Here is a 12,695-nt window from a genome sequence, read left to right on the forward strand (position 1 = left end):
TTCTGTAGGCTTCTAGTCCATATAGAGGCTACCAAATAGCCAATAACAGCCCTTATTTGGCACCCACAGGAACATGTTTTATGCTTGTGTTGCTCCCCAAATCTTTTTACATTTGAATGTGGCTCACAAGTAAAAAAAGGTTGGGGATCCCTGCTGTTGACCAATACACAGAAACACGTTTTATCCTTTGTAAGATTTACAAAAACATTAATTTGCTTTTCTCTCCTAGGGTGTTGATGTTGATGCAACTTTAGTAGATGATGGCTGCAGTACCCAGATTCATAATGCAGCCTTAGACAACACCAAGTTGAAGTTACAATTGCTGAATTATACTGACCAGGGCTGGACAGCAGAATACCATATCCAAAGCAAGCAACAGGACATCCACTTTATAAACTTCCGCTGTGTAGCAGAACTAGACAAGTCAGAACTGGATATTGCTGTCCATGTGACATACACTACAGGTCAAACAATTATTGCCTTACATAGTCCATATTGGATGGTAAATAAAACTGGGAGGATGCTGCAGTACAAAGCTGATGACATTCACAGAAAACATCCAGCTGATCACAAAAAACCACTGCTTTTTTCATTTAAGCCAAAGAACTTTTTACAGAATAACAAGGTATGGGACATTCTTTATATTAAAAATATGGAATTCACTTAGGGAAGTGGTGCACAGGGAGATTAGTCCCCTGTGGTTAAATCTCGGCTACCACAGGCGACTAATCTATAAATGCCTTCCCAACGGCAATAAAGTGAATCACTGATGGGATGGCATAAGTTCTCCAAAGACATATTCATCTGACAGCTGCAATAAATACAGTTAACTTCACTAAACAAGATCCAAGCAAGACTAGTACTAGTTACTAAACATAAAGCAAGGGGCAGAACTGACCATATTCTGAGCCATAACACATCAGTAGAAGTGGAAAAAAGAAAAATGCTGTTTTTATCAACATTTAAGAGACTTATGGATGAATCAGATGTAGACAGACAGATAGGGGCTTTGTGCTGCTCCTGCCAGGAGGCAAGAAGCGGCCAGTTACCAGGGTTTGCTCCCACCCCGCCCCAACACCACCCCCCCCCCCAACCCCCTGGGGGCGATGGCAGACTCAGAATCGGCACTGTTTGTACTTTGTTACTGATGTCTTTGAATAGGTCTTTCTGACATACTCCAAGCATTTAGTTGTGTGTTCTGTTACTCATCTGCAAACATTGTAGCACTAAATAATTTGTGTTAATTCAGGTTGGCAGTACAGTGTCTCATTGCTGGAAAAAGTGTTTTAAATGAAAATAGCACCTGTGACTGTGCACATAGGAGATTGGTGTACAGACTTTCAGTGATGTTGTTTAAAAGCTGCATGAAAGCTATGTATCTGGCTTGACTCCAATTTATGGCAGGACCGCTCATTTCTAAAAGGAAATAATTGGACATAGTAACTGAGTAGGCCATTGACCCAGCCATGTCTTTCTGGGATTGTTTCCTATGTTTCATTTTAATTATTAACATATTCCCACGTAGTGTGTTCGGACATAAGTTGTTAAGTCTTTAACCTGAAAAATAGCTACCATATATGCCTGTATAGGAAGATATGCATATTATTTCTAATCTAAGGTTGTCTACACAGTGGTAAGTACTGCTATCTCGCAACACTGGGAGCTTGTGTTAAGTTTCATGCAGGATACTATAGCAGCTTGTAAAATTTGTTTGTAGATAGGTTGTGTGTAGGTTTCCTCCACGTGGTCTTATTTCTTCACTTAGCCCATGAAAATACCGGTGGGTTAATTTTTTTTTTTGCAAAATTGACCCTAGTGGGCCTTACCTATCAAATCCTTAGATGCAAACAAAACAGCACACAAGGTTAAAAATTGTGTCTTTAGTGCTCAGTTCCTGCTGAATGCAGTGCAGGAGCTAAAGAGCACCTCTGGGGCAACACAGAACTGCCAACGCCTGCTAAGAAAGTGGTAATGGCAGGGCCCCACTGAGTCTTACACTTGTTCGATGCCTCTTATTTTTGGTACCAAGCACCCCGCACCATTTTTAGGTAATGAGTTCTAGCTTGTTTGTGTGGTGGGGAAATGACATTGTAATTGCTACTATGGTAGGATCCACTGGGAATGATTATGTAAGTATTGAATATATCAGTGCTATATAATAGATATGCCTTTATTGCTGAAAATTCATTTTTCAGGTGCAACTCATGATAACAGACAGCGAATTATCTGATCCATTCTCTCTGGATACCGTTGGTAGTCATGGTGCTGTGAAGTGCAAAAGTAAAAAATTGGATTACCAGGTAAGTTCCCTATTGATATCTACCTTAGCTTTCCAACTTCAGTGGGTTCAGCAGCATGAATGGTCTGTCTCTATTTACAGGTTGGTGTCACCATTTATGCAAGCAGTTTCAATCTTACCAGGATTGTAACTTTCACTCCATTTTTTATGGTTGCGAACAGAAGTAACTATACCTTATCTGTGGCAGAGGAGGGCTCAGAAAAATGCATAACAGTCAGCACCGAGCAGGTAATTTTTCTGTTTGAAGTATTTCTTGTAACAATATGAATATTTACATTTCTTCATGTAATTTAGGCCAGTGTGAATTTATTTGTATTAATTTGCTCAAAATTAAATTTTGACCACCTTCAATTGCATTTGAATTGCATTTAAAATAGCCAACTGTTTTGCACATTAATACTCAACATTAGCAGCAATGTTTTTGCAATTTAAGTCCACCCTATTTGCATTTCATGCCTTTCATCCCAAGTCCATACATCCCTATAGATCAAATGTGCATTGTAATCCACTTACAAATGTAGTGTAAAGCACTTTTTATAAATGCCAATTGTTGGCCCTTTAAAATGGCCTAAACTGGTATATATGCAAGACCAACAGTCCTACTTCCAACATTGCCTTTTTTTTATATTTACATGAATAATGTTTTTGGTTTTTTTTTCTTTTTTAGTGTGTCCCTTTTTGGCCTGAAAATAGCAACAATAAACTGATTGTTCAAGTAGAAGGCTCAAAAGCTGCTCCCAAGAAAATATATTTTAACAAACAAGATAATTCTACTCTTCTTTATCTGGGAGATCAGGTAAGACTTTGCATCTCCTCTGATAACATTTTTTGTTGCTGTGCAATGAAACTGTAAGTCACTGCTGTGTGTGCTGTAGACACAAAGCTTCGATTGAATAACATTACAGTCAGGGAAAGGTGGACAGAGGCTTCAAGATACTTCATCTGCCATGGGCCTGAGATGTTGCTGGAACCACTTACCTTATTTAAACCTCTCTAATCCCTTGTGCCCTCTGTAAATTCTATGTATTGTGTCTATGTTAGGTACTGTACATCTGCTAGTTGTTGTTCAACACTGGTATTTTCCTAATAAAAATGTTAGAAATAATTAAAATGTTTGTTTGTTTACAGTTTGGAGGAATACTAGTGGATGTGACTCTCAGAGATCATTCTACAGTCATCACCTTTTCAGACTACCATGCGGGTGCTGCTCCCTTCCTTATTATCAATGATATGAAGTCTGAGACAGTAACATTCTTTCAGAGGTTAGTCATCTTTACAGCATACGTTTGAAAAATGACTATTAGGATGCATTAGAATGTATGAAGCTCAGTAGGAACAGATGCAGGTTTATCTTGTATTCGCCTGTATTTTAGTGATTGGGGAAATGGGCAATACTGCCTCCCATTCACTTTAGGATGATGGCACACAGAAAATCTGTGCTGCTCACAGGCAGCAAATCGTCCTAAAATTATTTTGCATTGATGTCTGCTCCTATTGATGTGCTGCAAGTTTGCTGCACCTATTGATGCTGGGCACAAAAGGAACCAGTCCAGGCACTTGCTCCTTCCATCATTAGGTGTAATAGTGCTCAATTTAGTGAGAAAGACAAGAAGGACTGAGCAGTGACGAGTGCATCTATATGGAAATGCAAAGAGTGCATCTTATTGCAAATACCTTTCATTAAAGTGTTTTTAAACACAATGGATTGCAGGGACGTTTTCAGGGGGGCAGCAGCACTTGTGGTCGTTAATGACCCCTCATGACTTCAGATCCTAACTACATTTTACAGTGAGACAAAGAGGGTAATAACACCTAAAATAGATTAAATACAGAAAGAGACAAAGGGTGAGTAGCAGTAGGAACTTTAGCCCCAAATACATTAAATATAATGAGAGCCAATGACTTCTGACACCCCTCTTCCCTTCAAAATCAGGTTACCTGAAGCCGGGTAACATGTACAGATTAAACTAAAGTCAGAAATCTTTTCCATTGCTAAAAATGCCACCATACTCCACCTAGTGGTAGATATAAGAATAACACTCAAGCAGAAGAAATAGCACAACAAGCTAAGGCAGGGATCCCCAACCTTTTATACCTGTGAGCTAGTGTAAGTGTTAGGGAGTAACACAAGCATGGGGGTGCAAATAAGAGCTATAATTGCCTATTTGGTAGCCCCTATATGGTATGGCAGCCTGCTAAAGGCTCTGTTTGGCTTTACACTGGGTTTTATGCAACCAAAACTTGCCTCCAAGCCAGAAATTAAAAAATGAGCACCTACTTTGAGGCCACTGGGAGCAACATCCAAGGGGTTGATGAGCAACATGTTGCTCATGAACCACTGGTTGATGATCACTGAGCTAAATAATAATAAACAGGTCCTGTGCCACCCTGAGGCTATTTAAGTTATTAACTTTTTAGTGTTTGGAGGGGATGAAGGGGGCTGCATTTTGTGCAGAAATTCAGATTTTAAAACTGGCATTTCTGGTCTTAAAGTTACCAGGAGCATTTTTTTCCACCCTTGTCAATATGTACAACTCTGCTGTCTTTGATTTTGGCAGCAGTACCCATGGTGATATGACTTGGGAGATAACATTGAAGAGGAGAAACCATAGCTTATCTGAAAGCAGTTGCATTTTGCTTTGCTGGCTCTTTCTGAAAGCTCAGAATCAAGCACAGTGTGATAGCTGTCTACACACCAATAATACAACTAAAAAAATAGTTTGGTTCAAAAATACAACTAAAAAAAAAATATTGGTTCAAAAATAAAATTTAGATAGTAGAATTATATTTGTAATGTACACAGTACAATTAAGTAATAAAAATTACGCCATACAAAAAAAAAAAAAATTTTTTTGTGTCCCTAGGAATAATGGACCAAGCTCTCAAATTGCTATAAATGTGGACCAGCAATGTAGTAAAAAATCATAAATAAGCAGACCTTGTAAAAAAAAAATTATTACATAATTATGTTTATTCACTTGTTTCAGCTCTGTCAATGAAGAAAAGGACTGTCTTCCCCCAGGCAAAGCTGTGTTATATGCTTGGAAAGACCCCACAAGCGAACGAAAATTGACCTGGATTTGTCGGAAAAGCCAGGGTGAAGTCTCTCAAACAGAAGTTAGTACAATCCTTTCATTTTAACATTATATTGAGAGAAGCCAAAAAAAAACAACTTTTGGGGAATTTATTAAAGGCTAAGTTCTTTAAAAACAAAATTGTTGACCTAGTTTCTCTACATTGAACCACAGCATTGCTATCTTGACAGAGATTTTAGTGTTCTGTTTAATGCCATTGGCTTAAGCGCAGGGTGTTTCTGCTACTGGATTTTGGGGCAAGCAGATATGCATGCAAGAAGGCGTTATTGGGGCTCATTGTAGGAAGTGATGGTGCCCAGGGAGGGCAAGTTAGTGACTGAGGTTATGATGATGAAGCATCCCATAAGGTTTGAAAATTGATTTCTCCTTACAAGGCTCATTTACATCACAATGTGCAATGTGGGCATAAATATGCCATTCACTTCAGTTCTTTCTTCAAAATGCATTCCACTGAGAAAGAAGATAGTAGCTACACTTTAGGACAGGGGTGGGCAAACTACGGCCCGCGGGCCACATCTGGCCCGTCAGCCCTTTTAATCCGGCCCGCCATCTCCGGCCCCGTTAAAAGAATGACGGGCTCTGATTGGTTGCGCCCCGTGCATGCTGACGCAACCATATAAAAGAATGCACTGGGGAGCCGGGGAACAGAAGGACGGGACGGAGGAAGCAGCGGGTCGCTGGGGGGGAGCTGAGAGGCCCCATAATTTTTGATGGTTTTGATTTTTTGAACGCTGTCCCGGCTCGTATGTTAATTAATGGGGCCCCTGAGCTAAAAAGTTTGCCCACCCCTGCTTTAGGAAGACACTAATTCCCTGGTTCACTTAGTTCTATGACTATAGCCACTCCCATTCATGACATTAGAATTGCGCACTGCACTGTTATTAATACTGCACTTTCAGGCACGTCCACTTAGGCCTACTGCAATACTTTACAGTATTTCTACCTTATCCCCTTACTGCATGTACTGCCATCTGCTTAGTACAAGAGCAACCTCCATCTTTTAATTACTGTTGTATACCAGTGCTATATCAATCCTGTTGTATTGTCTTGCCTGGCCCTTCCTCTCTCATTTAAGGCATAATTATTTTTATTAATTAATGAATTCCTGTTTTACAGGATAGAGTTGAATACCTTCGCCTTGAAGACACATCTGTGTACTTAGTGTCCTTTCTGGAAGGGCTGCAGAGAATTTTACTTTTTACTGAGAATGAGAGTGTGTTTAATGTGACCTTTGACAATCAGAAGGCAGAGTTAGCTGAACAAGAAATCATTATATCATTGTCAAACATTGGTATTTCTTTAGTAAATAATTACACAAAACAGGAAGTTTCCTACATTGGAATTACAAAGTAAGTAAAAAAAATTTGTATCTGTGATCGTAACCAACTGTAAATATTAAAATATTAAATAAAAAAATGTCCCATATTGTCCAGCCATAGTGATAGTTATTATTATTACTGCTATTTTTATACAGATCAGTTTTTTACTGATATTATACATCAATCATTTTGTAAGCTATTTAGTAGCAGGCAGTGCAAAATGTATGCATGTATGTATATTTTTATTTATATATATCACAGCTCTGTACAGTAGAAATGCTTCCCAATGCAGGTTTTGTCCTATTTGTTCCTTTTAGAATTAACGTCAGTACTGTCAGTACTTAATTAAAAAAATTAGATTCTTTTTGTTATTTAGTTTGGCTTACTATGGTATAGAAAGTTAAGTAAACATCGTAAACAAAACTGTCATATTGCTGTTCATGGGAGACCTAACTAAAGTTTTTGTTTTATATTTTGATTTTTTTTTTTTTTTTAAATAGTTCAGATGTAGTCTGGGAAACCAAAAAAAAGTCAAGATGGAAGCCACTAAGTATAAAGCAGACAGAAAAACTGGAGCAAGCCTTCAAAGAATACACAGAGTCTAGTCCAACAGACACTAAGATCGTTGCACTAGATACCAATTGTCAGGTAACAATAAACATGCAGCTCAGATCATTTTCATTAAGTGTGTGTGTTGTAAAAAATGAGGATATTAGAAGTCACCTCAGAGTCCCATGACCTGAATAAAATTGATTAATATGTATGATATGGTCATGGAACTCCTCAGTTTTACAACAAGGGGTACATTATTCACTTTTACTTTAACAAAGTAGATTTAAGCATTACAGAATTGCTGTAGTTATAAAGTTATAATACAGACCTAATACATTGCATGTAAAGGGAGAATATAGCTTCACTGTATTGGTATAACAGTAGTAACTGTATCAGCTGTTCAGATATCCATACTCCCCATGTTTTTTAAGTTTCCGTCTTTTGAAGTATATCAATTGCTCTAGCTTTTTTTCTTGGATTAGAACTTCTTAAGAATCCATACTTTGTGTAATAGGGTTTTTTTTTGCCATATATAATAATTGCCTGAACAGATATGCAAAGTAAAGGTAAAATACTGAATTCAGTATGATATGAAAGGAGTGGTTCATCTTCAGGTTAACTTTTGATATGTTATTAAATTAGCTATTCTTAGCAACTTTTTAATTGTTCTTAATTTTTTTATAGTTTTTAAATTATTTTTGTTCTTCTTCTGACTCTTTCTAGCTTTCAAATGGGGGTCACAGAACTATCTGTGAGGCTACAATTTTATTGTAATTGTTACTTTGTATCTTTTTATTTCTATTCATATTCCATTCTCCTTTTCAAACCACTGCCTGGTTACTAGGTTAAATTGGACCCTAGCAACTAGATAGCTTCACGAAATCCCAAACAGGAGAGCTGCTAAAAAGCTTAATTATTCAAAAAACACAAATAAATAATGAAGACTAATTGCAAACTGTCTCAGAATAGCGCTGTCTAAATCAACGACAACCCCTTTTAGTATTCAGGGGTTCTGTTCAATTTACTCTGGGTTACAGATACACTTTATCTAAAACAAGTACATTTTCAGCTTGTAACAGTCCCAAAGCATATGAGTGAAGGAGCAACTTTCTAAATTAAATCTTGTACAAAAAGAGACATTTGCAGCCCTTGTATGGAAGTGTAGTAGGCTATGTAGTACATACAATTGAATAATTTTCATCCTGTAACTAAATAATAAAGATTAGGGACACTTTAAGTGCCATTTAGGATTGTTTCTGTAGTTAGTTTTCACTCATTACAGAGCTTTTACAGTAGGTCAACCTGGCTTCGCTGTAGTAACTGTGCATATAAAATAGAGATACAGCCCTAGATGATGACCTATTAATAAGGAGTAGGAGTCTATTATCACAGATAAGTATTCTTAATCTTTTTATTAGTGTTTTTGAGAGTTCTTTTTAACCTAAGTTAATTGAGTCACTGACTAGCAGGTAAGTCATAATTCTGACTACTTCTTTATTAAATGGATCCTACCCATTGGACTTAATATTAAAGCAGACAAGGCTTTAGTGTTGGATTGTATCCCCACTATCACTGGGTCTACGTTTAGAGCAATGTAGTTAGAATGTGGTATGTATACTCTGATTACTAGTTGTGTAAGTTTTGCTGTTATTTTAATTAAAAAGGTACTAACATCTTAGCCTAGGTGCAATATAATATGCTGAGTGATAGGTTCCATGTCAATGCAAACAATAGAGGCTACAGGGGTAATCCTGCCTAGTCCAATCCTAACCAAATATTAGAATGGGACTTGACTGTGTCCAAAGCCTTAGAAATGTCTAGTATTTTAACTTATTTGCAAGTTCTTTCTTACCATGGTTCCTAGCCGACCCTTTCTTATTTCCTACCTTACACCTTCCTATTGCCCTCCTATTTAATAGTGGAACTTTGCAACATTTCCTTACTTTTCTATATCTTTCCTTTCTATATTTCTTGTCTTCGTTGCCAGTCTGTCTATCTGCTGTAAATTGTGTCATACTTTTTCAAGGCACTACATTTAAGTTCCAGGCCATTTTTTTAAAAGGTTACATGTCAAGTATGTTCAAGTTTTAAGATGCTTCATTCTTTCTAACATTTTTTACTGCTTTGCTTCCAAATGTTTGCAGGTTTGCTTAACACCAGATTTTTCTGGAATGAAATTTATACAGCCTACCACAGATCCTATTAGAAGAAGTTTTCTGCCAGCTTTGAAGCTAGAATATTCTGCATCCGCACATCAGACATCTATCAGATTGCAGGTGTACAGGATACAGGTAAATACTTATAGATAATGACATACTTGCTACTTGTCTATGAATGATTGCTGCTAATCTGGTGTTCTGCAGATTAGAGGCTGAACAAAAAAGCATATAATAACCCAATGATCTCCTTTTCATATGTATTTCAGATTCAGAACCAAAATCCTGCAGCCATATTTCCCTTTGTATTTTACCCAGTTAAACCTCCAAAGTCAGTAACGCTGGACTCTGGTATGTTATCATGTGATATTTTTCTTCTTTTCTCTGTGATTCTTTTTTTTAAAAACTCAGTATTGCAAGTATGATTACTTAAAGTAGAACAAAAGCCATATACATTGCTACACTTTACATGTGGCAGCAGAAAGCAGGATGGCTAACTGAAAATGCCAGCTAATGTGCCTAACCAAGATGTGATGGAGAGAATATTGTAATTAGCAAGGATAAAGTCTGTTCAAGTTACAATTCTGAATCCAGGTCTGAGGAGGATCTACATTTGACCAACCTAGATATTTAACACACACCAATATTATTGTACAAAACCTCCTTTCGTACGATATTCGGTGCATGTTTGGCAGCTCGAAGAGGCGACCCATATTGTAAAAGGCTGCGGATATCAGTCAACTCATTGATTGGCCAGGTTAAAAGATTTTGATCTTTGTTCAGGGCTGAATAGGCAGGTGGAGGTAGAATTTCTGTTTTTCTACCTCCATATCTGACGATTTAGCCCTGAACATCAGTGGAGGATGGGAATGATCTGTAGATCCTACACAAGGAACATTATCTAAAGCTTTGAACAACTTCATGCATTTATTTTAACTCACCGTTAAACCCTGGGTGTAAATTCTTGTAATACTAGGAATTTAAAAATATTAGGTAGTACTGCTGTTCTTTTTAAACCCCACAATACAGTAATTGAGATAAGAATTTAAATGTCTTAGCTAGCTGCCTAATTTCATAGGGACTGTTCTGCAACATTATAATGGTAAAAGGATGGACCTAAAAAACATTTAAGATCAGTATTTTATAATAAACATTTATTGATTCCCATTTAGAACTCCCTGTTTAATTGTTGAATGTTTGAAGAGATTTTAAACCATGTTTTGCATTTTATTGCACTTTTACAGAACCCAAGCCATTAACTGATGTCAGTATAGTGATGAGAACTGCTGGACATTCAGAAATTTCACGTATAAAGTAAGTGTTAATGGTCAGTGGTGTAAAATGCTAAACATTAGTCAGACACATTCTCTAACTTTGCAATCTCTTTTGGGGTTATCAAATGATCTTCAGTACTGTGGTGCTGCTTTTAGTAGTCTGTTGCACTTTTATATATACAGTTGTCACTGAGTAGAGGATATTTTCTTAACTGTATCCTTACAATTTAATCCGTGATGCCTCATGTCAGGTGACATATATTTTTATTTTCTATGGAAATAGCACAGACCAGTTTATAGAATCCCTTGCATCTTTAGTTAATACAAATTTACAAGGCACATCTTCCCCCTTGATGCAGCAAAAAAAAATGTACCTGCCCCTGGTAACTTTAAAAGCAGAGTTTTTGTACTCTCTGTACTAGTGATGCTGCCCCCTTTAGCCTGCTCTGGGGCAAAAGAGGCAAGCATGGTGGGGTGATGGGGGGTGGCTTCGGGGCTCCTACCTCAGGGAACAGCAGCCCCTGGAGAGAGCCTGGCAATTACAGATATTTTATATCTCTCTCTAATGCAATATATACAGCATCTTCAAACTTATCTTGATTAAGTGAATAAAGCATTTAGGCAGTGTATCCATATCTAATATAATGCTTTTGAATGTTGCTTTTGCTAAAATGTATTTTTTTTTTTTATTTTTTTTTTTTAGTTTGTTCTAGCTTTTTAGAATCATATTAACCTGCTAACCCAATGCCCTAATAAACAAAGATGTTTTTATTAAAAATAGGTATTTCAAAGTTTTGATTCAAGAAATGGATCTCAGGATCGACCTTGGGTTTCTGTATGCCCTTGCTGACCTGTTTTCGCAAAGTGGAGATGTACCAAAAGATCAAGCGGTAAGGCCTTAAAGAAATAACCAACTCTGGCTCCAATTTTGTACTCAATAATTTTAAAATTAGGCACCAGAAAGCACCATTGCTATTTTCAATTTAAGTTGTGCAGGAAATATGTCACTTATACTGGCTGTCCTGTTTTTTTTTAGATAACACTAAGGGGCCGATTTACTAATCCACGAACGGATCAAAAGCGTCCAAATAAGTTTTTTTTCGTAATGATCGGTATTTTGCGATTTTTTTTCGTCTCCGTCGCGACTTTTTCGTAAATTGTCGCAACTTTTTCGTAGCTGTTACGACTTGCGCGAATTGTCGCAACTTTTTCGTAGCCGTTGCGAAGAAATCGGAAAGGTTTGCCCGCCGTTTACTAGCGCTCAATACGAAAAAGTTGCGACAATTCGCACAAGTCGTAACGGCTACGAAAAAGTCGCGACGGCGACAAAAAATACGAAAAAAACGCAAAATGTTCGTTTCCAATCCGATTTTTTCCCATTCGGGATTCGGATTCGTGGATTAGTAAATAAGTCCCTAAGTGTAAGACTTCCTTGATCTGAATAAATAAATATTTAAGTCATAGCCTCTGGTGCAAAGATTGGAGAAAAAGGCTCCGGTCAGTCACAAAACCAGGCTTTCTAAAGTATTCATGGCCAGGTACCCAGGAGTCCTATATCAAGTCAGGTTAAAAAAAAAAGAAGTCCTGATCCTCGGGTGATGTGGCACTTTAGGCATGTCACTTTTGTTGTAGTGTACATTCATATGTGACATGGAGCAGGTCACCTCTGTGAGATATACTTTTTAGTCAAGCTCGGGTGGGGTGAAACTTTGAGTTCTGGTCCAAGTTGCAGGTAAGTGGCTTGGGTTTGTTGTGGGTCTTCCAAAATGGAAAGATTCAGCAAAATATTAATTTTGTGAAAAACTGGTGGTATTTGTACAAATCCCCAGCCAAATTATGGTGCATCCTTACTTATAAAATCTATTTGCGTTAAGTAAGACCAGCCAAATAAATTGGTTTATATTACAGCTGCCCTTATAAGCAATCATTAGATTACATGTCATTGGCATTTATATTGATTGTGGATCTCTGAGTGTACTTCTAGCATCCTTCATAAGGTT

At 37.4% G+C, this 12,695-nt stretch overlaps 1 protein-coding gene across 1 annotated transcript in view; it reads left to right on the plus strand.

Moving 5' to 3' along the window:
• vps13a (vacuolar protein sorting 13 homolog A) overlaps positions 1–12,695 on the plus strand; it is a 97,945-nt gene that overhangs the window by 60,842 nt on the left and 24,408 nt on the right. Inside the window, exons 48-59 of the mRNA XM_031890907.1 lie at positions 230–625; positions 2,196–2,300; positions 2,381–2,527; positions 2,967–3,095; positions 3,428–3,561; positions 5,287–5,416; positions 6,511–6,743; positions 7,214–7,361; positions 9,410–9,556; positions 9,691–9,772; positions 10,666–10,735; positions 11,477–11,585. Of these exons, the coding sequence (XP_031746767.1) occupies positions 230–625; positions 2,196–2,300; positions 2,381–2,527; positions 2,967–3,095; positions 3,428–3,561; positions 5,287–5,416; positions 6,511–6,743; positions 7,214–7,361; positions 9,410–9,556; positions 9,691–9,772; positions 10,666–10,735; positions 11,477–11,585 (1,830 nt within the window). The remainder of the gene's footprint in view (positions 1–229; positions 626–2,195; positions 2,301–2,380; positions 2,528–2,966; positions 3,096–3,427; positions 3,562–5,286; positions 5,417–6,510; positions 6,744–7,213; positions 7,362–9,409; positions 9,557–9,690; positions 9,773–10,665; positions 10,736–11,476; positions 11,586–12,695) is intronic.

Source organism: Xenopus tropicalis, chromosome 1 (assembly GCF_000004195.4).
Source record: "Xenopus tropicalis strain Nigerian chromosome 1, UCB_Xtro_10.0, whole genome shotgun sequence".
Classification (NCBI taxonomy): Eukaryota; Metazoa; Chordata; class Amphibia; order Anura; family Pipidae; genus Xenopus; species Xenopus tropicalis.